This window comes from Vicugna pacos, chromosome 18 (assembly GCF_048564905.1).
Source record: "Vicugna pacos chromosome 18, VicPac4, whole genome shotgun sequence".
NCBI lineage: Eukaryota > Metazoa > Chordata > Mammalia > Artiodactyla > Camelidae > Vicugna > Vicugna pacos.
Window position 1 is genome coordinate 28,122,305 of NC_133004.1, and position 27,181 is coordinate 28,149,485.

Consider the following 27,181-nt stretch of genomic DNA (forward strand, 5'->3'; position numbering starts at 1 on the left):
TCACCCTCCCCGTGGAGGCGTGGGAAAGTGCCGCGGGGGGAGCTGGGATACTCCCGCCGTCCGCCATCATCCGGACGTCCTGGAAGGCGGTAGCGTCCGTGGGTCGGAGCAATTTTGAGCCATGAAGCTGATAACCAGAGCCGGGTCCCTCGCGGTAAGCACAGCAGGGGCGCGCTTGGGGAAGGGTTGGGGAGCGGTTTGTCAGCAAGGTCATACGGACCGGAGATGCCTGGTCTGGGGCCCCGGGGCCTTGGGCTTCCGTTTGCCCTTCAGCTGAACCCTGCCGAGCAAGTGGGCTGCTGGCTGGGTGGGTCGGGCGTTGGAGGGCCAGCTGGTGCTCTGAGCAGGAGAGACCTAATGCCGGAAAACCTAAGACAGGGAGAGGGCTTCAGAGCCGAGGCGAAGCAAGTCGGTGGAGGGGACCTTTGAAGGTCACTGCTGCACTTGGTGTGCGGAAGGAGACTGCAAGACCAGGACCCTGTAGGGCGGCGTAGACCTAGCCCCCCCCGTCCCTACCCCCATCACCTGCGGCCTCTGCTTCTTGGCGTATCACGGAGCATCAGCTTCGCCAACGGTTAAGTGGGCACATGTGTAAAATCATAGGAAGAAATGAACTAACGCGTTTATAGCGTTTTTCACAGCACCTGGAGCTTTGGTGTCCTGGCTGTATAATAAAGTGTGCTTTTCTTGATCTCTTGTTAAGGGAGTTTATCTAGGAGGGGTTCTTGACCTGCTCTCAAGAGCTTCTTAAGGCTCCTCCTTCAAGCCCAAGTGAAACATAGCTGTCACTTGGGAAAACTACTCTAGTGTCAGTGTTATGTCAAGGTGGAGCGATGATTAACAAGGGGGGGAGGCGGGTAGCGAGGCCAGTTTTGCCTTCAGGAGACAGTTGGCAATATGCAGAAACTTTCTGTGTTATAAGAACCTGTGGGAGAGTGCTAGTGCTGAACAGCTTACAGTGCACAGGGCCACCCACAAAAAAGAATTATCCAGCCCCCCAAAAAACTGAATAAAGTTATGTATTTATCTAACATTTAAGAGGACCCCTTTACCCTTCCAGTGGTTGCATATTATGTTGTTGAGGATTTGCTGTCGATGAAGCTATTGTTAATCTCAGGATATATTAATCAAAGAAGATTAAATCCTTGATTGTGTAATCTTAGTGTAACACAGAAGAGTGAAGATACTGTGGGAAATATTTGAGGCTTGGAGGAAGTATTCTTGATGATATACTTTGTCTTTTTTAAAGGCTAGTAAAATGATTAAGGAGATGAAGTCATTTCAGTTGGAAAACAGACTAAAAAGATGAGACTCTTTGGGCAGGTAAGGGAAGCAGTAATGCTGAAATCTATAAAAGGGTACGAATGTGGCTATTCCACACTTTTTCAAAAAGCCCCATAACATTGGAGCTAGAAAGAACCACTTGAAGCTTTAATAAGTTAGTTAAAAGGTAAAAGAAAAGACAATAATTCTTTACATAGTAAGAAATGAACATGGAGAACTCGGTATTCCTTCAGGCTCTACAAATCACAAATAGAGATTTACGAGTGGCATGAATAACCTGCCGAGTTAGTAAGTGCATAGTAAGCTAATCAGCTAAGTCCTCCCATGGAGTTCTTTTACCACTGAACATCCTCTATTGCTTAGGCCCAGTCAGATACAATGCGCTGTTCTTTTGAAAAATGTGATCACCCATCTTTTTTGTGTGTCTAGAGATTTTATTCCCTCAGAGTTGCCCCCAAAGTAAAAGCCACAGCTGCCCCTGCGGGAGTGCCTCCACATCCTGAAGACCTTGAGGTTAGTCCCACTGGCTTGTTCACTGGACCCATAACATACCTTACTGTGCTTGATAATATAGAGACATTAATCACACCCCTGCTTTATTTTAAATACAGTTCACCAGATTACCAAATGGCTTAGTGATTGCTTCTCTTGAAAACTATGCTCCTGCATCAAGAATTGGTTTGTTCATTAAAGCAGGCAGCAGATACGAGGACTCCAACAATTTAGGAACCTCTCATTTGCTTCGTCTTGCATCAGGTTTGGTAAGCATCTCTTACTACCTCAGTATGTTTAGAAACCTGTGGTATCTCGGTCCTACAGAAAGGAAAACTACAAGCAACAAACCTATATTAGTTTTTTGGAGCTGCCATAACAAATTTTTGCTAACAGGGTGCCTTAAACAATAGGAATGTATCCTCACAGGCTAGAAGTCAAAGTCATGGTGTCAGTAGAGCCATGCTCCCTCTAAAGGCTCTAGGTCTGTTCCTAGCTTCTGGTGGGTTCCAGCAATCCTTGCTGATCCTTGACTCGCAGCTGCATCACTTCAGTCTCTGGCCCTGTTGTCACATGACCTTCTCTGTGTCTCTCTGTCCAAATATCCCTCTTACTGAATTTTTCCAGTCATATTAGATTTAGGGCCCACTCTAACCCAGCATGACCTCGTTTTAAATATTTACATCTGCAAAGACTATTTTCCAGATAAGGTCACAATTGCAGGTTCTGCGTGGACATGAATCTTGGGGGGACCCTATTCAACCCAGTAGAGTCCTCTAGTATAGCTTAAGAAGAACACAGGATATTTACCACAGGGAAGCATTAAATTCGTGTCCATCTGAATGTTAGTGCTAGAGGATAAAAATCAAAATTTTTAATTCTAAAAAGTGCCAAAAATTGAAAAAATTACTCATTCCCATATGAAAATCTCTTTCAGAATAGACTAATGAATCCAGTAAGCTTGTGTTCTATAATGGAATTTTTTACCTTAATGTACTTTATGTAAAAATCTATACTTGTGCTTTTTGGTTAACTTTGTTTTATAATTCTTAAACTAAAAAGGGTTCACTAGGTAAAATTCTTTTTGAATCTAATGACAGACATTAGATTTTGACATAGAGTGATGTCTGGCATACTTAGCACTGAAAAACTGCAAAAAAAAAATTGTTCTTTCTTTTTCAAGACTACAAAAGGAGCTTCATCTTTCAAGATAACCCGTGGAATTGAAGCAGTTGGTGGTAAATTAAGGTTTGTTAAAAATAAGTAATTGGAAATAGAACACCAGAAGATAATCGATTGTAAGGAAACTTTTCTCTGTCATCAAGGTGGTTAACAATTCTTAAGACACAAGAAGACTGATGAATCTGACACATAAAATGTAAAACATCGTTATGCATTAAAGTAAAAATTTAAGTAACTGCGAGTTGATATTTGCAACATGTGTAACAGGCTGTTCCCAGAATAGGAACCCAGACACAATGATCTTCACTTGTACACCCATCAGATGTTTTATGTATCATGTGTTGGCAACCTTAAGGGAGATGGAGAACCTTTATACTGCTGGTGGGAGTGTAAATTGGTAAAACTACTTAGAAAAGATCAAGGAATATCTGTTAATATTGACAATGAGCATATTCTGCAACCTACTGTTTTTAATCCACATGCACAAAGACTTTATTGAGAATGGAAGCAACCTAAATACCTATCTTTAAAAGGATGGATAAATAAAGTATGATACAGTAATAGGCTGGGACTACCACACAGCAGTCAAGGAATGAACTCGATCTATATCAACATGTTAGACTTAAAAACAAAATGTTTTGTGGAAGAACAAGTTTCAAGGTTTTTAGCAAAATAGTAATACGTAGTGCTTATGATCACGTTTGTCTCTACAATTGGAAAGTGAGGGAGTTAGCCTGGGAAGGGTACAAAGAGATCTTCAGCTTTAACATTGCCTTTTTTTTTTTAAGTTATGGCAAAATATACATAACATAAAATTTATCACCTTTAAGTGTATAGTTCTATGGCGATAAGTCACGTTAAGCAACCATCGCCACCACCCGTCTCCAGAATGTGTTCATCTTTCCCAACTGAAAGTCTGTAGCCGTTAAACACTTCACCCCCTTCCCCTCCTCCCTAGGTGCAGATAACCACTGTTTCATGTCTCTGTGAATTTGACTACTCTAGGGACCTCATATCAGTGGAATCATACAGGATTTGTCCTTTTCATGACTGACTTATTTAGGGAAATTTCTTCAAGGTTTATCCATGTGTAACATGTTGTGATTTTATTTCTTTTTAAGATTGAAATATTTGCCATTTTCTTACTTACGATATTTTTTAGCATTTTAAAATTTTAGTTGAATATGTATTTTTTGTTACACTATTATTTATACTTTTTTATACTTCAAAATAATTTTTCCAAGGGAATTGATTGATTTAACAAGGATGTCAAGGAAAGCTTATTCTTCTGATTTAGATAATTCACTGTCATTTCTTTTTCACTCAGTGTGACTGCAACAAGGGAGAGCATGGCTTACACTGTGGAGTGCCTGCGGGATGATGTGTAAGTCCCTGTGTGTGTTCAGGACATCTGCTTTTAAAGGAATACTAAACTGCTCAGTTCTAGTCTTTTTTTTTTTTTTTAAATGAGGCATCATGACCTCTGATGTTGGTTTTGGATTATCATTCACAACCTGCCTGAAGTTTAATATTGAGAGCTTTAACAGTTACGCAGAATGGATGTTGGTTTTAAATTTTTGACTGGTAACTCTCCGTGTCTTCTGCAGTGATATTCTAATGGAGTTCCTGCTCAACGTCACTGCAGCACCAGAATTTCGTCGTTGGGAGGTGGCTGCCCTTCAGTCTCAGCTGAGGATTGACAAAGCCGTGGCTTTTCAGAATCCACAGGCTCGTAAGTGCACTTTCAGATTACATTCAGTTGTGTCTTAAAACACTGGGGTTTTGAGGAGATTGATTTATAGAGGAATAAAATTACTACTGAATTTTTTTTCTCCTTGAGCTTGGAAATGTCCTTTCCAGAAATGTGTCCACTTTTTAAAATGTATTGTTTGTTCATTTGTATTGTTGATTATTTTTCATCTTTGATGGTATGTAAATTGGTGATAGAATCCTAGGCCTTTTCCCTGCTCCCCCCACCCGCCACTGCTTTTTAATGGTTTTGCTTACCCCAGATCTGGCGGCAGTTTATTCCTGCTGCTGTAGTTTATTGTTATACACTGCTGTTACTGTTCAGCTGACTCACCTTTATTGGGTCTTTCCAAAGCAGTCAACTTAATTTTCAAAAAATAAGAACTTTTTTTCTATTCATATTTGTGTTTATATAATGTTTAATTACATAACCTTGACAAGTACATGTGGTAAAACGTATCAGTAAAAAAGCACCACTGACTGTCAGAAGTCACGCAGCTGGTAGGTGCAGGCATATGCAGGTAGGCTGTAAGCAGGTGACCAGCCGCAGAGGCTCAGCGCAGGATGGTCTTCACTCAGGTGCAGGCCTGTCGAGAGGAGGTCTCCTGCCAAGTGTCTGGAACATAGTAAGTGCTTGGTACCTGTTAATGTTATTTCATGATGATACTTTGTGTCACAAAGGAGAATGATCTTTGTGACTCCAGACCTCTACCAAAGAAGTAGAACAATAAAATTGTAGAAATGATGACTAACCGTGTTCAGAGTAGCTTGCCTCCCCACTGGTGGCTGTGAGGCTCCAGCCCTTATCCTTTCTGCCTGAACAGTTATTGTAGTCTCCTGGCTGGTGTCTCTGCCTCCAGGCGTACCTCTTTGGTCCATCTGCCATATTGCCATAACAGTGATCCTTCTTGACATGAAAATCTGGTGAAAATCCTTTAAAGGCTTCTTAATATTTATAAGGTAAAGTCCAAACTCTTTAACTTAGCATACATGTTTACTCATGATCTGGCCCTGCCTCCCTCCCTTGTTTCTTGCTCCACACTGTTCCCCTCCTAGCTGCAATTCCCCCCCGGAATCAAACAGTTGTCATACTTTATGCCTTTGTCTGTTTCCTCCGCCGGAAATGTTGTTTCGGATCATTCACCTGGGAAACACCTACTGAGGTGATCTGGAACAACATTTTATCCCAGATTTTATTTCTGTTGCTCCTTTCTAATTCCCACTGCCCTTCCCTAGTGCCCCCACTGCGCTTTTGATACTACTAACATCAATCACACCCATAATACTTTATTTTACAGTGTTTCCCCTCACATTTTGAGGGCGGGCATTGTTGTCTTACTTGTCTGTTTTACTTCTGGCACTTAGCACAGTGCCTGGCATAGAGGGGCTGCCCAAATAATGAGCAAACACAAGAGACACCTCAGGCAGAGGCACTGAACCAGGAGAGCAGGGACAGTGCCAGGGCACCAGTGAGGAGTGCAGTTTGGCAGTAGCATCGTAACCTCTGTAAGTTAGTAATATGACCTAAAACTGACACTGTTGTATCTCCTCTTATCCTGACAACTCACTCGTTAGAAGGGGGAACCCTGAAGTAAGCAAAATTCAGATTAGACGACTTAATCAAGGTCACGTGGCTAGTCGGTGGCAGAACTGTAACTAGACTCAGACTTCAGGCCATTATGCTTTCCAGATGATACCAGGGAGATTACAGTTAGAGAAGTGTTTAGGTGGACTCTGATGTTTAGAAGCTGCTGTCATTGAATCTCTTACTTTTCTGAGCACATTCAACTGGGAGAATTTTAAAAGTTGCTAGAAGTTAAATGATAATAAATTTCAAGTTCTCTTAATATTTGAATGCTATAAGATGACTGAAATTCTAAAGTCTAATTACTTTATAGGCTCTAAACGTATTGTTATCTTTACTTAAATCACATTTCCATAACCACTTCTTTGCTTATTTTATAGATGTCATTGAAAATTTGCATGCTGCAGCTTACCGAAATGCCTTGGCTAACTCCTTATATTGTCCTGATTATAGGATTGGAAAAGTGACACCAGACGAGGTACTGATAAAACACATCACATTTTTAAATGTGCTTGTTTTCACATTAAATTGAACATTCATCTGCCGTTTCAGTTTTGTTTGCTAATTTTTCTTTTTTTCTTCTAATTTAAGAAATTCTCTTGCTTGCTTTTTTTCCCCCATCAGTTTGGTTTTAACCAAAATTCTTTCTTAAACAATTTTTGTATGTCTTTCAACTAAAAAGTTTTTAATTACAAAAGGGACATGTTAATTACAGAAAATTCATTCTGCTCAATTCTGTGAACCTGAAACTTCTCTAAAAAAGTAAAGTCTATTCATTAAAAATAAACAAACAAATAAATAAATAAATGCCAATGGTCAAAAGAAAATTACAGAAAATTCAGAAAACAGAGACAAGCAAAATAAATGGAAAGAACATCTCCCACATCTAAAGGCATTCATTTTTAATACCTAGGATATATTTTTTTCTAGACCCTTTTCTGTGTATATGTATCTTTTAAGCAATATATATATAAGTGTTTAAATACCATAATCTTGTGGCTAAGTCTTCCTTTAACCACTCTGAATACATAGGTAGGAGTGAACCCACTTCCTTACCTCCCATTCCATCATTAGCCTGCTCACCAGCTCATTTACCTTCTCCAGCACAGCTGCCTCACTTTGCTGGCAGTTCAGATTTGTCACATGTCACAGCCACGTGTATATCATAGAACTTTGTTTACAAAATGTGAAACATTGAGTGTTTATAATCTACAAGTATAGATACGTGTATATAATCTTAATTTCCCACTCCTACCACCCACCCCCCAAAACTACCAAAAATCATTGAGAAAAAAGTGAGAATTATCCAAAATTTCAAAGTACATATGACTCAGAAATTAAGGTTTTTAATTCTCATTTCCAATTATCCACTACAGAAAACTGAATTTTATATCCTTTTGCTCTTTTGACTTATCTCCTGGTTAAGAAAACTGTCCAATTATCAATTTACTGCCTACCATTCATATGGCACTTTTTAAAAAATTTTATAACTGATTTTGTCCAACTTGGAACAACCAACATTTTCCATAAGACTGGCCTCTTCGGTGAATTTTTGAAGTTTTTCAGAAATCAGATTCACCCTTGTAAAGATATTATTGAGGTAGCTAAAAGAATTCACATAGATCTTTATTGTGGCTTTGTTTATCATTGTGAAAAATTAGATACAAATTAAATATCCAACATTAGGGAACTAGTTAAATAGCTTATTAAATATCTGCAGAATGGAATATTATTCAGCCATTCAAAAATATTAATTGATAAAGATTTAATAGCATATTATCAAGTAAAGAAGAGGTAATTTATGAATAGGATATACCAATATTATGAATAGGGTCCCTTTTTTTTTTAATGGAGGTACTGGGGATTGAACCCAGGACCTCATGCATGCTAAGCATGTACTCTGCCACTGAGCTATACCCACTCCCTCCCCAAAGGGTCCCACTTTTTTAAAAAATAAGATGTATGTGTGTATTATAGACAGATAACAAGGTAGAAACCATGGTTATCTCAAAGTTACTGTCATTTTTTAAATGTATCCCTAGGCTAAAGGAAATTCTAAAAAAATCGGCACTAGAATACTTTGAGCAATAGCAGGATTCAATAGGAAACATCAGCAGAAAAAAATATATATGGTTTTCCAAGGTGACTCCTTGGAACACTCACTTTGGGGCATAAATTCTGATAAATTGATTAAAAGTGCAGTCTCATTACCTTAGCCTAGCGAAGCTCAACATTATCACCTATTCTCAAGGAGCCTTTTTAGCCAATTTTTTCTACCCTCCACCATGAATTTCTAATACCATAGATATACTCTGTGTACTACATGTATATTTGTACTTTATGTATAAAGGAATAAGATTTTTTTTCTTAACCCCAAGAACTAATTTTCACTCCATTGGAGCAACCATGCTCCTGTTGGGAATGCATGTTTCAGCCCTACTTTTGTATATTAGGTCAAAATGGTAGTATAAACCAGTAATTCTTAGATCTCACTGGTCTTCGAATCACCTGGGTGGGTAGGTGAGTGGTTTTAAATTAAGATTCCAAGATTTCACATTGAATCTACTGTATCAGTCTGTATAGTGGGCCTGGAAATGAGATGGGGTGGGGAGACATTGACAGTGTTTGTTTTTATTTTTAAAGCTCCTCAAATAATTCTATAATCATCCAGGTTGGAAACCCTGGTATAGACAGTAACCTCATAGCAAGAAGACCTTCAAAGATGGGCAAGAGGAGTATAGTGATGTAACTTTATTAGCCCTACTGTTGTTAATAGCAGTGCTTTATTACTACCTGTATAAAGACAAAAGAAACCTGATTTGCTGCTTAAGTCACATTATAATAAAAATCATAAACTTAGTCTCATTTTTTCAAGTTCAGGCAGTGTGTGCTCTATTTTTTCATTACTTTTTTTATTCCATTTTTTTTCATTAGTTTCATTGAGATGTAATTCACATACCATATAGTTCACCCATTTAAAATACACAAATCATTAGCTTTTATTATATTCACAGAGTTCCATAACCATCACCACATTAAGTTCTAGTTCTTTTAAGCAATGGTTTTTAAAATAAAATCTCAGTGTAATTCAGCACTAGTCAGTCACTTATAGTTCCTTGTAGCAGCTTTTAAGCCTTAGTATTTTCTGCTGAATTGCAGTTTTACATTTTTCAGCTTTCTGTATTTATACCAATATAACTTGATGTTTTTAAACTTCCTCAGTTACATCACTACGTTCAGAACCACTTTACAAGTGCAAGAATGGCTTTGATTGGACTTGGTAAGTTGGGAATTGCCTGTATGTCAATTCGCTTCTTTAATAGTGGTCCTTTAAGCTATAATTATATGAACACAGGATTGAACAAAATTTGAGAACTCATCCTCTGTTTATGTCAGAAAGTCATGTGATAGAATTTCGATAGCCAGTCTTTTTTTTTAAAGCAGAATCCAGCATTTAACTTTTTAAAGTACTGGCTTTTAAATTCATTTTTGTATTTGCAGAACTGATGATAAAGGGCAGATTTCACTAAGCAAAGAGCTTGTACAGACAGCTTTTGTTTTTGGTTTTGTTTTAAGTCAAATTTAATAGAAAAATAGACAAAGAACATTAACAATTTGTGGGGAAAATGTGTGTGTATGTGTATGTGTTTATGTATAGCCAATTATTGTAAAAGATGTAATTGTAGTAACAGACATTTTAGATCTGAGATTGGCAAAAACTAAAAGATTGACACTAGCCAGTACTAACCAAGGTATGGAGAAATAGACACTCAAAAATTATTGGTAGGAGTGTAAACTGGTATAACATTTGGAGGTCTGTTTTAACATATTAAAATTCTGAATGTTTATGCTCTTAGACTCAGCAGTTTTGCTTGTAAGAATTTACCCTGCAGAAGCACTTGGTCAAGTTTACAAACTAGTTGCATGAGAAGATTATGTACAGTACTGAGTTTTTGTTCATTTGTTTTATAAATAACAGCTTAATTGAGGTATAATTCACATGCCATAAAATTCACCCTTTAAGTGTACAGTTTTACTTTAAACTTAAGTGTACAGTAAAAACCAAAACACTTTTTTTTGTGGCTTTCAGTATTTGCAGAGTTGTGCAACTATTGCCACTGTCTGATTTCAGAACATTTTCTTCATCCCCAAAAGAAACCCCATACTGTTTAGCAGTCACTCCTCATTCTACCTCGTCCCTGCCTCTGGCAACCACTAATCTTCTTTCTGTCTGTGTACAGCTGACTATTCTGGACATTTCATATAAATGGGATTGTACAGTAATAGCCTTTGTGACTGGCATCTTTACTTAGTCACTCAGTGTGATGTTTTCAGAGTCCATCTATATTGTAGCATGCACCAATGTTCCACTCCCTTTTCTGGCTGAAAAATATTTCATTGCCACACTTTGTTTATCTAGTCATTCATCAGTTGAACATTTGGGTTGTTCCCACTTTGGGGCTGTTATTTATGTAAACGGTCATGTATAAATTTTTTAACAAAACATCTATTTTTAATTCTTTTGAATATATACCTAGGGGTAGGATTGCCAGGATATCTATCGTGTTGTTGAACCATTTGAAGAACTGCCAGATTGTTTTACAAAGCAGCTGAACCATTTACATTCCTATCAATAGTGCAGAAGGGTGCCAGTTTCTCCACATCTTCATTAACACTTGTTATTACCTGTCTCTTGATTATGGCCATCCTAATGTTGAGCTGTAAGGATTCTTTGCATATTCTGGATACTAATCCTTACCAGGTACATGATTTGCAAATATTCTGTAGGTTATCTTTTCACTCTTTTGAAAATGTCCTTTGATGCACAATGCAATATTGTTTTAATAGCCAACTATTAGAAGCATACTAATGTCCATCAAGAAGGGAATAAGTAACTGATGGTATTTCCATATAATATAGAATTCTTTATAACCATAAATGTTTGGTGTAGTCCACTCACTTAAATGTAAAAGACAAGTTAGAAAAAATAGCAATAGGATAATACCATTTTAAAAATCAAAGAAAATGAGGATAAAATTAATATTTGCAGAAGCTGTAAATGGATATCTCTGGAAGCGTGGTGTTATGGGGGAGCTCTTTTCTTTACTGTTTAATTCTGTAATATTTGAATTGTATAATCATACATTTTAAAACAGTAAGCGTTTTACAATTGTGTTTTAGAGATTCTGGTTCCAGCTTGTTTTTGTTTCTGTGGAAATAGGTGTGAGTCATCCTGTTCTAAAGCAAGTTGCTGAACGATTTCTCAATGTGAGAGGTGGCCTTGGTTTATCTGGTGCAAAGGCCAAATACCGTGGAGGTAAGCATTTTGTTCTGTTGAGTTACTTTATCAGGATTTCCCCTCTCACCCCAGCAGCGTACTGCAGTATAACAGGCCTAATCATTTACTACCAGATAGTATCAGTGTGGAAAGAAGGAATTAGATTGCCTGGGGGTTAGGTATTAAACATGTTTGAGTATGTGTTGGGGGTGGGGCAGGCTGGCATGAGGAGAGCACGAGGCCACAGAAAAGCTTGATCTCAGTAGATCAGTGCTGCGTCATAGAGAATACCGAAGGGTAAAACCACTAGCCACTTTCTTGTTCGCTTCCCTTACCTGGCCCCAGGTGAAGTCCGAGAACAGAATGGAGACAGTCTCGTCCATGCTGCCCTGGTAGCAGAAAGCACTGCCGCAGGAAGTGCAGAAGCAAATGCATTCAGTGTTCTCCAGCACGTCCTCGGTGCCGGGCCACACGTTAAGAGGGGCAGCAACGCCACCAGCTCACTCTACCAGGCTGTTGCCAAGGGAACCCACCAGCCATTTGATGTGAGTCTGAGCAGTGGATAGCTCTCTTTTTGTTTGCAAAGGCTCAGTGTTCATGATGTAGTCCTGATAACTTGGGCTCTAAATGTTAATTCTGCTTTTAAAATTTAAGATGAACAGAAAGAAAATCTTTGTAAAATTGAAGAGACAGCCAGGCCTAATTTTAGTACCTTAGTGGGTCTATCAAAAACTTACTGTCTTTTCAGTTATTCTAATAAAAAAGAAGTACTAATGCTTAGAAAGTCAGAAGTTCGCAGCTCAGTTCCCTTTAAAGTTTTAGATAGTAAACATTCCCCTAGTTCCGATTAGTCTTTTTTTCTGATTTCTTCTGTCCCCTTCCATTCTTGTGGCTACTTCCTGAGTTCCACTGCTCTTCATGTTTTCCAAACTGCTTACAGACTTACCCCTTCAGCTGGAGATTAAGTTAAAAAAAAAGAAAAATGACATTTAGTCATAACAAAAAGCCCATGTTACCTTAGAAGACACCTTTTTATGACAGTGAGGAAAGTGCCAAAGCTTTCAAAATAGTGATACTTAAATCAAGAGAATGTAAATTGTCAACCAGCAAAATACCATTGAATGAGTGACCGTTGTCTGCTCAGTGTAATATCGTACGTGACCTTCATTGAGATGTTTAAAAGGTAACAAATGTACTAAATTGTAGGATTGAGTATTGTTCGTAATTTCAACAACAGTATGTAGCACAGGTAGGTTTATGCTTCAGTAAGTCTTTGGCCATTTGACACTTAACAATGGAAGTTAAAATCCGTCTTTATTTTTTATCCCTCTGTTTAATACTTGAGTGGTAGTTTTCACTTTTTTTTTTTTTTTTTTTAAGTAGAGGAGCCTTCTTTATCCAATACAGTTTCCCAATTGCAATGCCCAACACCTAAGTTTTTGCTTTTAAAGAAATTTAGAAGGCTTACTTGACAGTGAAACCCTTGGAATCTTCTGTTCAGAGCCTTAGGATTCCCTGGAGCACAGTTTGAAAACCATTGTCTTAAATTAGTCGTAAGTTAGATTTCCTCCAGATTTTCTTTCTCCTGGTTCATGGTCTGCTCTGTTTTCTTTTCTTCATGCTTTACTCTTCACCACTGAATGTTAATGATGCTTTGAGTGACTGAAGTTGAATCTAATCCAGTGACATAATTTAATAGAAATTTCCTACTTCAGAAATTTGGGGTATGAATGGGATAGTCTCAGAATTGTAAGTAAACATCAAGTAATTGAAGTGCACACCTTCATATGCTTTACCTGGACTCAGCCAACGGTTTTCAACCATTAGTGTGCATAAGAATCACCTGGAATGCTAGTTTAAACTGCCAGCTCCCAGGCTGCATCCACAGGGATCTGAATGAGTAGATCTGCTGTTGGAACCTGAAAGTCTGTAGTTTCAATGACAACTCAGGTGTTCCTTATGTAAATGGTCCACGTAAACACTAGGATACACTGTACTCAGCAGTCATGTTCACCTTAAGGAGCTTAACACTACTCAGGCTATAGACAGCAATTCCCCTGTTTTCCAGAGGCTAAACTTCCTGTCACCTTGGACACCTGAGTAATGACCACTAAGCCAAAATTTTTTTCCTAATCCTTTGACTTTAGTCTGTAGAAGAAGTGAAAGCAAACTGGTGAAAAGGAAGTCACCACCAACAGCAGAGGAAAGAAAGCAGTTTTGTGTAATGCCAAAGCCCACAGTCCATACCACTAAGCCGTACTGAGTCTATAGTAAAATGTTCACAAGTTAATGTTTGCATTAACCTTTAATCATCAAAAGGTGAGAAAATACCCAGCAAAGAGGAAAGTGACTGATCCTTTTTAGAAAGATTTAAATGAGAGAAGTTAAAACCATTACAGTTCTGAAAGAGGTAATCTGTGTGCAGAACACTTCAGTCCTTGACAGAACCAGTTAAGTGAAATATTAATCTTTGCTTATACTGTGAAAGTACATATTTTTATCCAGACAGCTTTAAGGAAATTATGTCCGGTTTTACCTGGTAGAAGGACATACAGTAAAGTTTCATTACATTTCAGGTTTCTGCTTTTAATGCCAGTTACTCAGATTCTGGACTCTTTGGGATTTACACTATCTCGCAAGCTGCAGCTGCTGGAGATGTAAGTTCAGATTCTTATCAGTTCTCACAAGATTTTTCCCCCATTGACGTTTTTAGTAAAAATATGGAATGTTTGAATGCCATGACTTATCAGAGCTCTGTATATCTTTATTAAGGTGTATCTGCTGCGGAGGAAACTTAAAAATGAAAAATGTATACTAATGCTTCCAGGAAAGAGGGAGGAAATGCCTCCTTGATACTTTGGTTCTGTGTGGCCAAGCGTCATTGAGTTGTCTCTGGGATATCCAAATGAAGGGCTCAGTGAGGTCAAGCCTAGGATGTATATTGGGAGTCCTCAGTATAAAGAGTGCTGAAGTCAGGGTCATGTGTGAAAGGTTACATGAGAAGGAAACTGAAGGTTGAGCTGTGGGAACCACTACCAGGTGACTAAAGAAAACAAGAAGAAAAAGAAGAGAAACTGTTGTATTTGGAGGCCAGGAAGGCAAGAAAGAATAACACTATTTTGATCTACTCCAGATTAACATCCCTTTAGTTACCACAGAGAGGAGAGATCTGGTAGTTTTAGCAAACTAGGACACGATTGGTGATATTAATCAGTTTTCACCAGAGTGTTGGAGGTGGACTAAAATCTATAGAATTAAGGAATAAGTGAGGAAAAAGCAATGCAAAATTGGTGTAGGCAAGTGGAGCTTAGACTTGTGGTGGTGGTCGTTTTAGGAGAGTTTACACTGAGAGATGAAGTTGGAAGAGACAATCATACTGAAAGGAAAGAAAAATTGGAGCAAATAAAGGAGATGGGAAATCATAGATGGACCTGAAAAGTCTGAAAAAGCAAGAGCAAACAGGAATCACAGTACAAGTGGACTTTTTAGCGTTGGACACAAAGGCTGGCGTTGGGCAAAGAGGATGTCAGGGAGATGAAGCACATCCCTGGTGAGGCAGGGGGCTAAGTCGTGCTTGGAGAGTCAGAGAAGCGGGGAGAGTTTAAAGAAAGTAATGAGGTTCGGGACAGAGGAGTGGCTAGATGCACACAGAATGGGCACAGCAGCAGTTTAGCTGTCTCCTTGTGATGAGTGGCCACAGATTCATAGTACAGTCAGTCGGGGGTCTTTCGTGATTTATCATTAGTGTTCACACCTAATGGAGAAATGGAGGAGGCAGGCAGTCGGGTTGATCCTAGATTATAGAGTCCTGCGAAGTAGGCAAGTCAGAGGTATGAGGAGATGGCAGGAAGCTGGAAACACAACAGTGACTGAAAGAATGAATGGTCATGGATCTAGGCTAAATAAAGAAGTGAAGCCAGAAGGGCCTGATAGATTGGAAGTGGACAAATAAGGAACTAGGGATCTTGGTAAAGTGGAAGATAAGGATAGCGTGATTAAAGACTTAGGCCAGAGGTCTTGGAATGAGAGGATTTCAGAGGCAGATGTAGGTTATGTCCAGTTCTGGGGTATGGCTGTGAAAATACGTAGCTAAAATGGAGGGGAAGTGAGGGTCCTAGAATTTAGGTGATTAGGGAGAACAGTAAGTTTCAGACCCAGAATGATGCCAAGGTTGGGATGGAAAAAATCAGGGACCAGGTTTATGTATTTATTTATTTATTCAACAAATATTTACCAGGTACCTACCCACATCACTGCAATTTGATTCCTTCTTGACTCCAGCCTTCCAAGTATGGATAAGCTCTAAGATGGGCTTTGTGTGGACTACTTATTTCTTCTTAGTGAACAGCAGGAGATCGCAGTATTGATTACATGACTGAGAGTCTGGGGAGGTTTTAGAGGTGTTTATTCTTTACAAGCAATCATAAGTCCCTGTGTTTTCTTAAACCCTCCTGCCATCCTCTTCCCTCTGCCACTTTAAGCCTATAAAGAACTTGGCTACTTGAATATTGTACAGACAGCTGCTTTATGGAACATTGGAAGCATAAGAAGCACACAGTGACCTAAGAATTCCAAATGGACACTACACTGTTTCTCGTATTTCGGCCTCAGTAGAGGAGTGTTTGATCACTGTGGACTCTGGCACTGATCAGAGATTTTACTTGTCTGTCCTAGGTTATCAAGGCTGCCTATAACCAAGTCAAAACAATTGCTCAAGGAAATCTTTCTAACACAGATGTCCAAACTGCCAAGTAAGTTTCAGTGTTAACTGAGTTTCATGTTTCAGTTATTTGAAAGTTGTATTTTTTTCTAGTACAACACTATTGTAGTAAATGCACAAAAGGATTGAAAGGGTACAGCAAACTATTTAAAAGGAAAGGGGAATACACTCCTACCACCAGGAGATATCATTGTTAACATTTTGCTTATTTTCTTGACCATTTTTATGCATTTTTAAATGTAATTGTTAATATTGTATATATATTTACATCCTATTTAATAGTGTTTATTGTAGAAATTTGAAAATTATAAAAAGAAAAAAAGACAGAAGTTATCTTTCATTCCCTACCAATGATTCTTCCCTTTTTTTAAACATTATAATGATGTTCCCATTTATTCGCATTACTAAAAATTTGTCATAAAGTTTTAATTGGTGTGTCAGAATATACTTATTGGACATTTTCTGCATTTGGAAATTATAAACTATAAAGGGTACCTCTGGGCTTAAAACATTTTTGTGTTTCATATTACTTTCTTGGTATAGATTCCCAACTAGGCCAAGAGTTATAAATATAATGAAAAGATCTGCATTAAAATATATATATGTTTATATAAATATATGTATATGTTTATAGAATTTTATTTTTATATTTTGGAGTCACAGGGTAAAAGGTTGTACCAGTTTATAATCACATTGTCAGCATAGGAATGAGAATGCCTGTTTACTATAACCATTGGCTTTTTTTTTTTTTTTTTTTAACTCTTTACTGATTTGATAGACCCCACTGTCCTCATGGAAAGTGCTGACAACACCTCTTAACTCAGCAGTCCTGGGAGTTTCTCTAACCTTTTAGAGACAGACTTTGGACAGAATTGGAAGTCAGCTTGCACTTTCCTACAGACATTTAGAACATTTAAATTTGACTCCATCTATTTAAGACAGTTCAGAATATGAATTCTGAAACGCTGGCGGTCTTCATGGTCATTTAGTATTGCCCACAAAGGAAGTCTGACAGGGTGAGTTACAATCCAGGAGGGAACAACCTTTTGCCGTTTCTGTCCTCATTTGTATTATTACTTTATTATACTGAACAAATGAAAAAATTGCATCTCTTGAGTAAGTATGACACAGTTTATTAAATGTATACATGGAGCCAAGGATTGGTGGGATGCGGTTCCCCATGACTGCACTAGAAACAAGCCATGATGAGAATAAACTGAAACACTGGATTTGCTTAGGAAAAATTGGTTTCAAACCTAATTTATTTAAAAAATACATGTATTTTCTTTAGTGTAGCACAGTTTTTAAAAGGTATAGCAACATGTAGAAGATGGAGTTTTGATTATTAATGTCAAGATATGTTTGTTTCTGCCATTTTGATGGAGTTGATACTTTTCCTTGTAAGGTTCTTAGTTTTCCTATAGTGAAAGAAAGTGAGGTGTCATTGCAGAAGTGACAAACTAATAATTTCTTGGTAAAGTTTATTGCAGGTAAAATCTTTTCAATTAAGCTGACAATGTGGTAAAATTGCTACAATTATGTTTAATAGAAGTCTTGCTACAGGGTGCCAAGGAGATTAGTTTATTTTGAGAGGTAAATAACTCAGGTGCCTTTCTGAACACCAGTCTCTTTCTGGGATAATTATGAATTGAGTTTTATTTCAGAGTGAGGCTCCTGTGCCCATATTTAAGCCTTGGACTTACAGGACCTATGCTGTCCTTCCCCACTGCTCTCCCCTCAGTGAGTCAAATCCCAGCACAGAAATGGGGCTGAGGGCCAGGGGTGACAGATTATCAGTACACAACACTTTGCTAAGTGTGGACAGTGAGAAGAGATATTTTCTTCAATAGAAATGCCTAAAATTATCACCAAAATATGAGGAGGCAAGAGCCACTTCACTAATCAAAACTTCACATTAAAATAGTTTTAACTAGGTCTAAGTTCTAATTCAAAATCAAAGGGCAATCTATTGGGTTTTCAAATATAGTCTTGTATTGACAGCTTTCAAAATGATAATGTAAATAATAAAAGAGTTGGTGAACTGAAGAAATAGAATGGAGACCTTTAGTGCTGTTGAGGTTTCAAAGCTGTTAATTTATGTATTTACCAAAACATGTTTCAGGGTTTGGGAACATACTTTACAATCGCCGTGCTGTGTAAAACTGGCTTCTGCGTTAGTTACACACCTTTTATTGAACAGGAACAAGCTGAAAGCTAGCTACCTAATGTCTGTGGAGTCTTCTGAGAGTTTCCTGGATGAAATTGGGTCCCAGGCTCTAGTTGCTGGTTCCTACGTTCCGCCATCCACAGTCCTTCAGCAGATTGACGCAGTAGCTGACGCTGATGTCATAAATGTAAGCAAGTGAAAATTTATTTAACATCAAATAACTTGTCCTTAATGATCCAGTTTCAGGAGGAATGTATAAGCTTCCTTGGGCTACGTATGGTCTTCTGGTCTGGGGCCTGTCTACCTCGTGTGGAGGCAGAAGGGCTCGTTACCATCAGACCTGCAGACAGCCTCCTTGTCAACTCAGGGTATCCTCATTCAGCTAAATTACCGTTAGATCCTTAAACCGTTTTAGATCCTTAAAGGTCAAGGAGAGTCAAATATTGGCAGTTTCACACGATTCAACCTAATTGTCAAGTTTGGTATTTTCCGTCCTCACTCCTAAGAGATAAACTCTATCCTGCCAGTCCTTCACGATCCAGTCTTCTCAGTCTGAGACATTCTCTTGGCCCTGCTGTTTTGTGTTGGGGTTTTTTTTTTTCCCCTTCACATATTTTGTTTGCTATAAGATTGAGTTGTTTTGAGGGTAAGGACTATGTCTTACGCCTCTCTGTATTCCCTACTGCGCCTAACAAGTACATGAACTACAGAATAAAGCCAGAATCAGTCCTTTTTATATTAAAAATGCCTACTCCCCTTCCATGGTAGAGGTCTCAGCCATCTCACCAAGGGATCTACCTTATATGTAGGGACAACGGGGGTAGGAAAAAGAAACAGGCTGTGTCAAGATAGTAACACTGACTTGATTTCACTTGGCCTCTACGTTCATCGTACATACTCTTCCAAATGGCTTTCCTCATCTTGTACACTGTACTGTCATGTGAGCCCAACCCAGCTGCCTCCAACACCATCTGTGTTTAAATAGCTGGCCTGAGATACTGTGGGGCTGTTCCTCACGGTATTACACTTAACCTAAACAACCAGCCTTTGTTTGGTTTGGTTTTTTGTTTGTTTTGTTTTGTGGGGGAGGCAGTTGTAGGGAATGAACCCAGGTCCTTGTGCGTGCTAAGCACACGCTCTACCACTGGAGCTATGCCCTCCCCCTAAACAGCCAGCCTTTGGAGTATAACTTTTCAGTTAACAGTGTATGTTTTATTGACTCAGACTATTTGCCATTGTAATATAGAAACAAGGAAGTACACCTCTGCCCTGTTTTGCAATGTCAGAGAGGTTTCCTTTTTCCCCCTTTTTAAAGCTACCCGCATCTCTAGAGCACCAGACTTGCTCAGTCACACATAGGATGGAATATTCCAAGGAAAAGAAGTTTATCTTCTTGCTTATTTCTATTAACTTTCTTTTTTGTTTGTTTGTTTACTTAAAGGCTGCAAAGAAGTTTGTTTCTGGCCGGAAGTCAATGGCAGCAAGCGGCAATTTGGGGCATACACCTTTTGTTGATGAGTTGTAATACTGAAACACATGTTACAGGAAAGAGCTGAACATTTTCTCAACCCATAGCAGCAAACACATGGAAGTCAAAAGTCTCTAATGTAATATTTATCTTTTTTTCCAAAATATTGTAAAGCATAAATGCAGGTAATTGTTCCCAGCTGACCTAAAGTCAATAAAACATTCTGTTTAAATGTTTTTCTTGCATTTTTCCTAATTAGTCAACAAGTATTTTTCATATGCGGAGGTTTTTGTTTTGATGCTTTAAAGGAGAACAGAAATATAATAATAAAGTACAGAAGCATGAGAAACTATCAAAATTAAGGCTAAGTGGCTATCAGAATAAGTATTTCCAGATTATTGGTGACTTTTTAAGATAAAAATAGTTAAAAATCTGTCCTCTTGGGTAAGAACAATTAAATGGTCTGGATTTTACCCCCCTTTTTGCCTTTTTTGCAATAGAGTTATTTGAAAAAATATAAATTCCCTTAGTCATATCCAGTATTTGCACTGCTTCATTTTCTGTGTTTATCTTTACTGTGGCAGAATTTGGTTTTCTTTCCTCTTCTCTCTCATCTGTTCCTATCCTGTCTCTTTCAACTAATTAACTATCAACCCAACATTCAAAGTAAAAGTAAGGCTGAAAAGGGAGGCAGAAATTCTAATGTAAACAACTAGCCAAAAAAATTTCTCTTTTTCTTTTAAATAGGGCACTTGAAGTTTACAAAACAAGAGAAAGTATCTAAATTAAAATGTAGTACTTACCTTAAAAAATAAAATTCTCTACTATGTTCACACATTCTGATCCTGGGTTCCCTCTGCTGCACTTCCTAAAAGACGAGACATTCTTCTCAGAAAGGAGGGTCTTAAGGACTTGAATGATCATAATGATCTGAACAAGATCATTTGTGAGGTCTGTGAGACCCCAGGGCAGTCTCTGCACATCACTTTGAAGGTCTCCAAAGGCTTTACAACACGGTCGTGACGGAAAACTGGGAAGTCTGCACATATTTCTGTAAGGGTAGCAGAACTATACGTGGCAATGCACAAAATTTGGGTGTTTTTGAGAAAAATGCATCTGTGATGACGGATTTGCAAACTGCGGCCTAACCATCTTTTGATACAGGTTGACCCTTGTCCTCAGCTTGGGCATAATCTTCCAGCCAAAATGCATCTGAGGAGGAGGCCGAGGAGGACGAGGAGCTTTCATTGTCATGCTTCACCATTGTCCAGTAGGGAGAAGGGGCTCTCACTTCTTTTTTGTGATCTTGGTGAATCACCACATCACAGTGAATGTCTTCTCCCACACGCATAGTGTGGTTCTTCTTTTTATATCCATGCCATTCCCTGGAGATAGACATCGGTCTCCTTGCAGCATGATGCCCGGTGGACCGTGGATATTTATAGTACTTAAGCTTTTTATCTAAAACTACATCTTCTTTGTCATCGCTGCTTGTGGAGTCATCTTTTGCCTGCTCAGTTTTCTTTGTTGTGCTAAAATGAAAAGAACAGTGAATGAAATGGATTCTTAATGTCTGAACATTCATTATCACCCAACGAGATATCTTATAACCTGCTTTGTTTCATAAAATAAAGGATACAGTTCAGCTTTAGCACTGCCTTTCTGTGTTGACATTTTTCTTTTTAAAATTACCTTTAAATTTGTTTCCATTCCTAAAAGTAAATCAAGTTCGCCCTAAGTTATTTCACATTGCTTTAAAAAGCTTTGCACAGAACTTTAGCTAAGCTCAACTTCTGACCAGAGTATTAGCAGGCCTCAAAGGGTAAGTTAATTTCGCTCCACCCAGAAGGACAGGTCATTGTGGCCATCTCCTCCACAGAACTCAGTTTTCATGGGTCACATGGAGTCAGCAATAACGGAATATTACTGATTTTCAGGAAGCATCCAGAAATAGGGGCCTCATAAATATCTTCCACATGGTAACCACTGGAAAATCTTTACATCTTTTTTTTCCCATGAGCATCATTCTTTGCTTCTCGTTTGGGTTTACAAATGAGGATTTGTAGAACACCCTTCTACCCAGATGTGTCTCATCATTCACTCTTCCACCTCACTGTTTGCCATCCAAAAACTCGTAAGGATTTATTTGTAACTTGCCCCAACTATTGGCTTTCTTGGTTGTTGGAACTCTGCTGTCAACTACAGGCTTCTTGAACTTTTTCCAGTGCCTACAGTACCTGCGCCTTCTATTACTTTCCTGAACAAATGCTATCTGTCACCTGCTCTCCCTCATTCTGGGATCTACTGCCCAACAGATCCAAAATTAGATCTTTGTAATTATGAACTTTCTGTCCTGCTAATAAGGAATAGGTTTCTGCCCCAGCCCCCTCAACCTGTCAGACTTCCTAGTGTTACCACTAACATCCTTGGAGGTCTGCCTGTTTTATTTGCCCCAAAGAATTTGGCGCAGCTTTTCCTAAAGTTTATCTCTTCTGGCAGTACACATTTGGTATTGAGTCATTTTTACTGAGAGTCACTAGTTTTAAATAGTGCAGTTTTCTTTGATCCTTGGTTTAGTGCTGTGTGAAGAGATTCAGAAAGTCTCAGGACTAGAAGAGTCTACGTTCAGACTGCAAAGGACATCCTTTGTAACTCCGTATTAGGTCACTGCAAAGGACAGGTGGTAGGGGCAAGTTCTTATTAAAGTGGTATTAGGAAATAACTCCACAAGCCAGCGGGTCGGGGTTAGCTGGAAACAACTTCTATGACACTGGGTCTGCCCAGAGCGTCACACAGAGTGCTCTCCAGTGTGCGCACAGTGCTGTTTGCTCCTGAAAAACAGTCACACCGACTTTGTGAAATAAGCTTTTGCCTGACACTTCTGCCCCTGCCCTGCCCCCTTCCACATAACTTGCTAAAATGCCTTCTATACAAGCACTTTGCTTAACTAAGGGATTCAGAATGTAATTCGTATTGTCCCTATGTTTGTGGGGTTTAGCCTTATACTTAGGTTGTACTAGTCTGTGTTTATCTCCTTGCTTTTGAACTGTCAACCGACCATTCTTAGATTTTAATATTCTGAATCTCAAACTGTGTGCTTAAAACATAGTTGTTTTGTAAGTAAATCTCAGGCTGGAGAACTGAACTTCCCAGTACAGGGTCCACCAGCTACCAGTGGCTGCTAAATTTAAACTGATTAAACTTGAATAAAATTTAAAATTCCTCAGTTACAAACCCTCACATTTCACGGGCTTAATGGCCACCTGCGGCCAGTGGCTGCCACATGGGATAACACAGATATGGAACGTTTCCACTACCGTAGAAAGTTACTGGACATCACTACTCTGGAGGCAGACCTGTACCCCTTAGCCCTGGGACCTCTGGCAGATGTATACATCCCTCTATTGGATTCAGTTTTCTTATCTGTAAAATGATGATAAATAAAAATAGTTGGCATGGGGATTAAGTGGTATAATGCTTATAAAGCAGTGTCGACCACATAGTAAGCAACGAGTAAGTGTTCACCATTGTCATTAATGATTTTTTCATCAGATCAGCATTGGTCTGGTTACTGGGGGGAACTTTTCACCCAGTTTGTACCTGATCTGAAGGGGACAACTGTGACCCAGCTCTACTCCACAGTCACCACGTGGGAGTACAAGCCCATCCTCTGGTTTTTCAAGAGGAACCAGAGATGAAGATTCTTTCCATAAAGACCTTAGATTTGTAAATTTAGCAACTCAGATATTTTTCATTTAAAATTTTTTGAAATACTCAGAAAAGTGCAAACAAAAAAGTTTAATAAAAAAAATTATAAACACCTTGACAGCCACCACGCAGATCAAGAAATAGACTACTGCTGGCCCCTGGAACACCCCCCGTGTGTATCCTTGCTCTCTGCAGATGACTGCGCCTCCGGCTTTTGACAACAAACACCACAGGGGACAAGCAAAGCACGTCCGTGGGCCGTATCAGTCCCTGGGGCCGTAAGCTGGGCTCCCTGAAGTAATGTCTATGCAATATGGGCCATTTTTCAGTAAAGCCCCAGCCATGTTTCCTTGAGCCCATCCTACTAAGCAAACGTATACAACTGCAGCAACTAGCTCAGGAGTCGGGTCAGAACTAGGAAGGGCTGCTCCTGCATCAGAGCACTGCATTTGTCACGTGAAGAAAAGGGAGATGGAGAAATCAAGCGCAACCCTGAAATTTCTGACTTACTCAACAAGGCAAATGCTCCCCCACTAAGACAGCGGGGGCGAGCTGGCTTTTGATTTTAGGTGTCATGAGTTTGAGATGCTCCTCATATGATACGTCCAAATGGAGATATCAAGTGGGGAAACCACAGGAACCAGTGAGATAGCTTAGGAGATTGAGAGAAGAAAGCTAAAGACTAAACCTTGAGGAACTCCAAGGCTGGGGAAAAGGAGATCAAGAGGAAGTGACCAGAAGAAACAGGAGAATCATGGGAGTGTGGTATCACAGAAGCCTAGGGAAAATGATGTTTCAACAAGAGTTGAGGTGGGAGGTTGTAAAGCGTCTAATGTAAGCGTCAAAAGCCAAGCAAAATAAAGACTGAGAAGAGTCTGTTGGGATCAGCAATACGAAGGTTGTGGGTGACTCTCGGAAAAAGGGCTCTCAGCCTAGAGATGAAGCAAGGCCTACACTGAGCCGGGAAGTGGTGTCTCCCAAAGAAATGGCAGTGTCTAATACAACCCTTTAACAGGTTTGGAGTCAAAGGACAGGACAGTAGCTGGAGGAGCAAGGAGAGGGGAGTGGAGTTAAGGTGGGGTTTGCTAAGATGACAGAGACTTTAAAATGTCTCAAATGTTATTAGGAAGGATCCAGAGAGAGAAGGTGACTATGCAGGAAGACAAACGAGGAAACGGGATTCACAGCACATGTTTAAGAGCTAACTTTGGAAAAGGGAGCCATGTAGTGTATAGGTTTGGAGGCAGAGTTTCCACTGGATAGCTTGGTGTCTTTTTTTTTTAACTCTGTGTCCAAGACTCTTGCCTTTACCATTCTGCATATTGTACTTTCCAAAAGGACTTACAAACCCACTAAACTGTAGCAGTGTCATCAATCCCTCCTACATGGTATAACTGATAATTCTCACATTAAACCTAAGACTCTGTGCTTCATAGACCCTGGGGGATTCTGTAGTATAACAAAGATTTCCTAAATTGAACTACTTACTGTGTTATTGGAAATTTGGTCTCAGGGATTAAATCATATATTTCTTGCCATTCCTTGGGTATGTCAATAAAATTTTGGTAAACCTCGATTTGTAGCACTGTTCCTATGGTGATATGTTGCAAAAGCTTTAAAAATTCTCGAAGAGTATATCCTAACACACTGACATGGCCGACACTAATCAGAACATCACCTGAAAAAGGAGAAGAAAAATCAGTAAAATTAAGATAATGGTTTAAAAGGATCATACTGTTCCTGGCTTTATTGTGAGATGTTTTGGTTTTGGTTTTGGTTTTGGTGCAGTGTTTCGCTTTGTGGGCTCATATTGTTGGTTCATTTTGAACCAAAACCAGGCTTCAGCCTTTATTTAATAAAAATGGCCATCAGTGACATGTGTCCTTTGAATAATGAAGAATGCATGCAAGATGTTTCTTAATAGTGTAATGGTATGGTAGCCTATTTTTACATTTCTGAAGTCCTTGGTATGACATGGGAAAAACCATTTATAATCTGAACCATCTTTTAGGATTCTAAAAATGTGTTTGTTTTGAATAAAATAAATGGCTATTTTTTTTAAAGGAAAAAACACTCACACTAAGTGAATAAATGACCTACTTTCTCTTATGCTTGCCTGGCCATTTCCAGTGCCCTCCGCTAGGAAGCAGACCATTTTAAACTTCAAGTCTTTCGTTTTACTTTGTGCCTTTATGCAATATTCATTGAGCAAGTCATTCTGCATGAAACACTGGACAATTAGCATGCTTTAGTTAAGTTTAAGATGTGCATACAGAGTATGTTGGTTCAAAGGGATTTGACAGCGAGGTCCCCTACTTTAGGGCAGTGCTAGACAGGGAGGGAAGGGTGATGGTCAACCACGGAGCTTCTGAGCCTCCAACAGATTATAAGAGTCACATCTTGACAGCAAGCCCCTGGACACTCCCCCAAACTGGATGTTTAAAAGACCAGTTATTCAGTTGTACCCACCTCCCTATCCCCAACAGCTAGGGCATGGACATCTAAACTAGGTCCAGCCATTGGGCAAGCCCCCTGGGTCACTGAACCTGGAGCAGGAGATGCAGAGGGGTGACAGGTGAACCGGTTTCCATGGCCTTTTGTCCTCTCATCATTTTCCAAACCTGGTTCTCCAGCCTTTCTGGCAATTCTGTCAGACTCAATGTTTTTTGTTTTTTGTTTTTTTTTTAACATTTTTCATTGATTTATAATCATTTTACAATGTTGTGTCAAATTCCAGTGTTCAGCACAATTTTTCAGTCATACATGGTCATATACACACTCATTGTCACATTTTATTCTCTGTGAGCTACCATAATGTTTTGTGTATATTTCCCTGTGCTATACAGTATAATCTTGTTTATCTATTCTACAATTTTGAAATAGACTGGGATTTCAGAGTCAGTGTTTTAAATCTAGCGCCTTAACAGAACTTTTCTGCTGCTTGCAGTGAAGCCCTCTGGTTGCCACAAGGGCATTCAGCAAGAGAGGAAGGAATACAGAGAAATTGCTTCTTAAGGATAGGCTTACACTGGGTAAAATTTTCGTCATCAGCTCTTACTAGCACTAACATCCCGCCAAATGGTCATAGAAACTTTATAGCTAACATTGGATAAAGTGACCCCAATGTGTCCCAAGGGATGTGTTCACCTCTCTGTGCCTGGGAAGCTGGGAGCCCCTCAATCACCCTCATTCCAAGGTAGATGAAGCCTAAGGTCAGAGAAGAGTCAAGATGAAGAGCCTTCTCTGCTACTACTCCCCACGGTGCTATAATTGGGAATTATGCGATCCCAGAGGCAGCCTCCAAGGAATGCCAAGGACAAATTTCCATAGTGCTAGATCCTATCAAAAACGAAAGTTCACAGTATTGAAGAAAATGAATACTTAGAAGGGGGAAGAAAATCTTCTACTTTGGTCTTTAAAAATAGCTGGGGCCAACTTCAGAATAAAGCAGGGCTTCTCCCAGCTACCTGCAGACTCTGCGGTCTAAAACAGCTGTTCACCTGACGGAAGTTAATTACAACAGTAAAAAAAAAAAAAAAACATACTCA

At 39.1% G+C, this 27,181-nt stretch overlaps 2 protein-coding genes across 3 annotated transcripts in view; one reads left to right on the forward strand and one right to left on the reverse strand.

Annotated features, from left to right (window-relative positions):
* On the forward strand, positions 1–20,161 carry UQCRC2 (ubiquinol-cytochrome c reductase core protein 2). Its single transcript, XM_006201189.4, has 14 exons — positions 1–154; positions 1,714–1,797; positions 1,896–2,045; positions 2,960–3,024; positions 4,286–4,342; positions 4,566–4,690; positions 6,673–6,770; positions 9,515–9,572; positions 11,514–11,609; positions 11,916–12,115; positions 14,147–14,227; positions 16,245–16,321; positions 18,491–18,644; positions 19,899–20,161. Exons 1-14 carry the CDS (start codon positions 122–124, stop codon positions 19,980–19,982), a joined length of 1,362 nt encoding a protein of 453 aa, XP_006201251.2. The 5' UTR covers positions 1–121; the 3' UTR covers positions 19,983–20,161.
* Positions 17,408–27,181, reverse strand: part of PDZD9 (PDZ domain containing 9) — a 14,578-nt gene continuing 4,804 nt past the window's right edge. For both annotated transcript variants that reach the window (XM_072942777.1, XM_006201413.4), the window contains 3 exons: positions 25,122–25,311; positions 20,729–21,457; positions 17,408–18,630 (listed from right to left, as the gene is read on the reverse strand). In XM_072942777.1, the coding sequence (XP_072798878.1) occupies positions 21,070–21,457; positions 25,122–25,311 (578 nt within the window). In that variant the 3' untranslated portion in view covers positions 17,408–18,630; positions 20,729–21,069. The remainder of the gene's footprint in view (positions 18,631–20,728; positions 21,458–25,121; positions 25,312–27,181) is intronic.

Coding starts and splice junctions, on each gene's coding strand:
- UQCRC2 (XM_006201189.4), top strand. CDS start 122: ATGAAGCTGATAACCAGAGCCGGGTCCCTCGCG. Junction 6,771..9,514: donor GAAAAGTGACACCAGACGAG/GTACTGATAAAA, acceptor AAACTTCCTCAG/TTACATCACTACGTTCAGAA. Junction 18,645..19,898: donor CTGACGCTGATGTCATAAAT/GTAAGCAAGTGA, acceptor GTTTACTTAAAG/GCTGCAAAGAAGTTTGTTTC.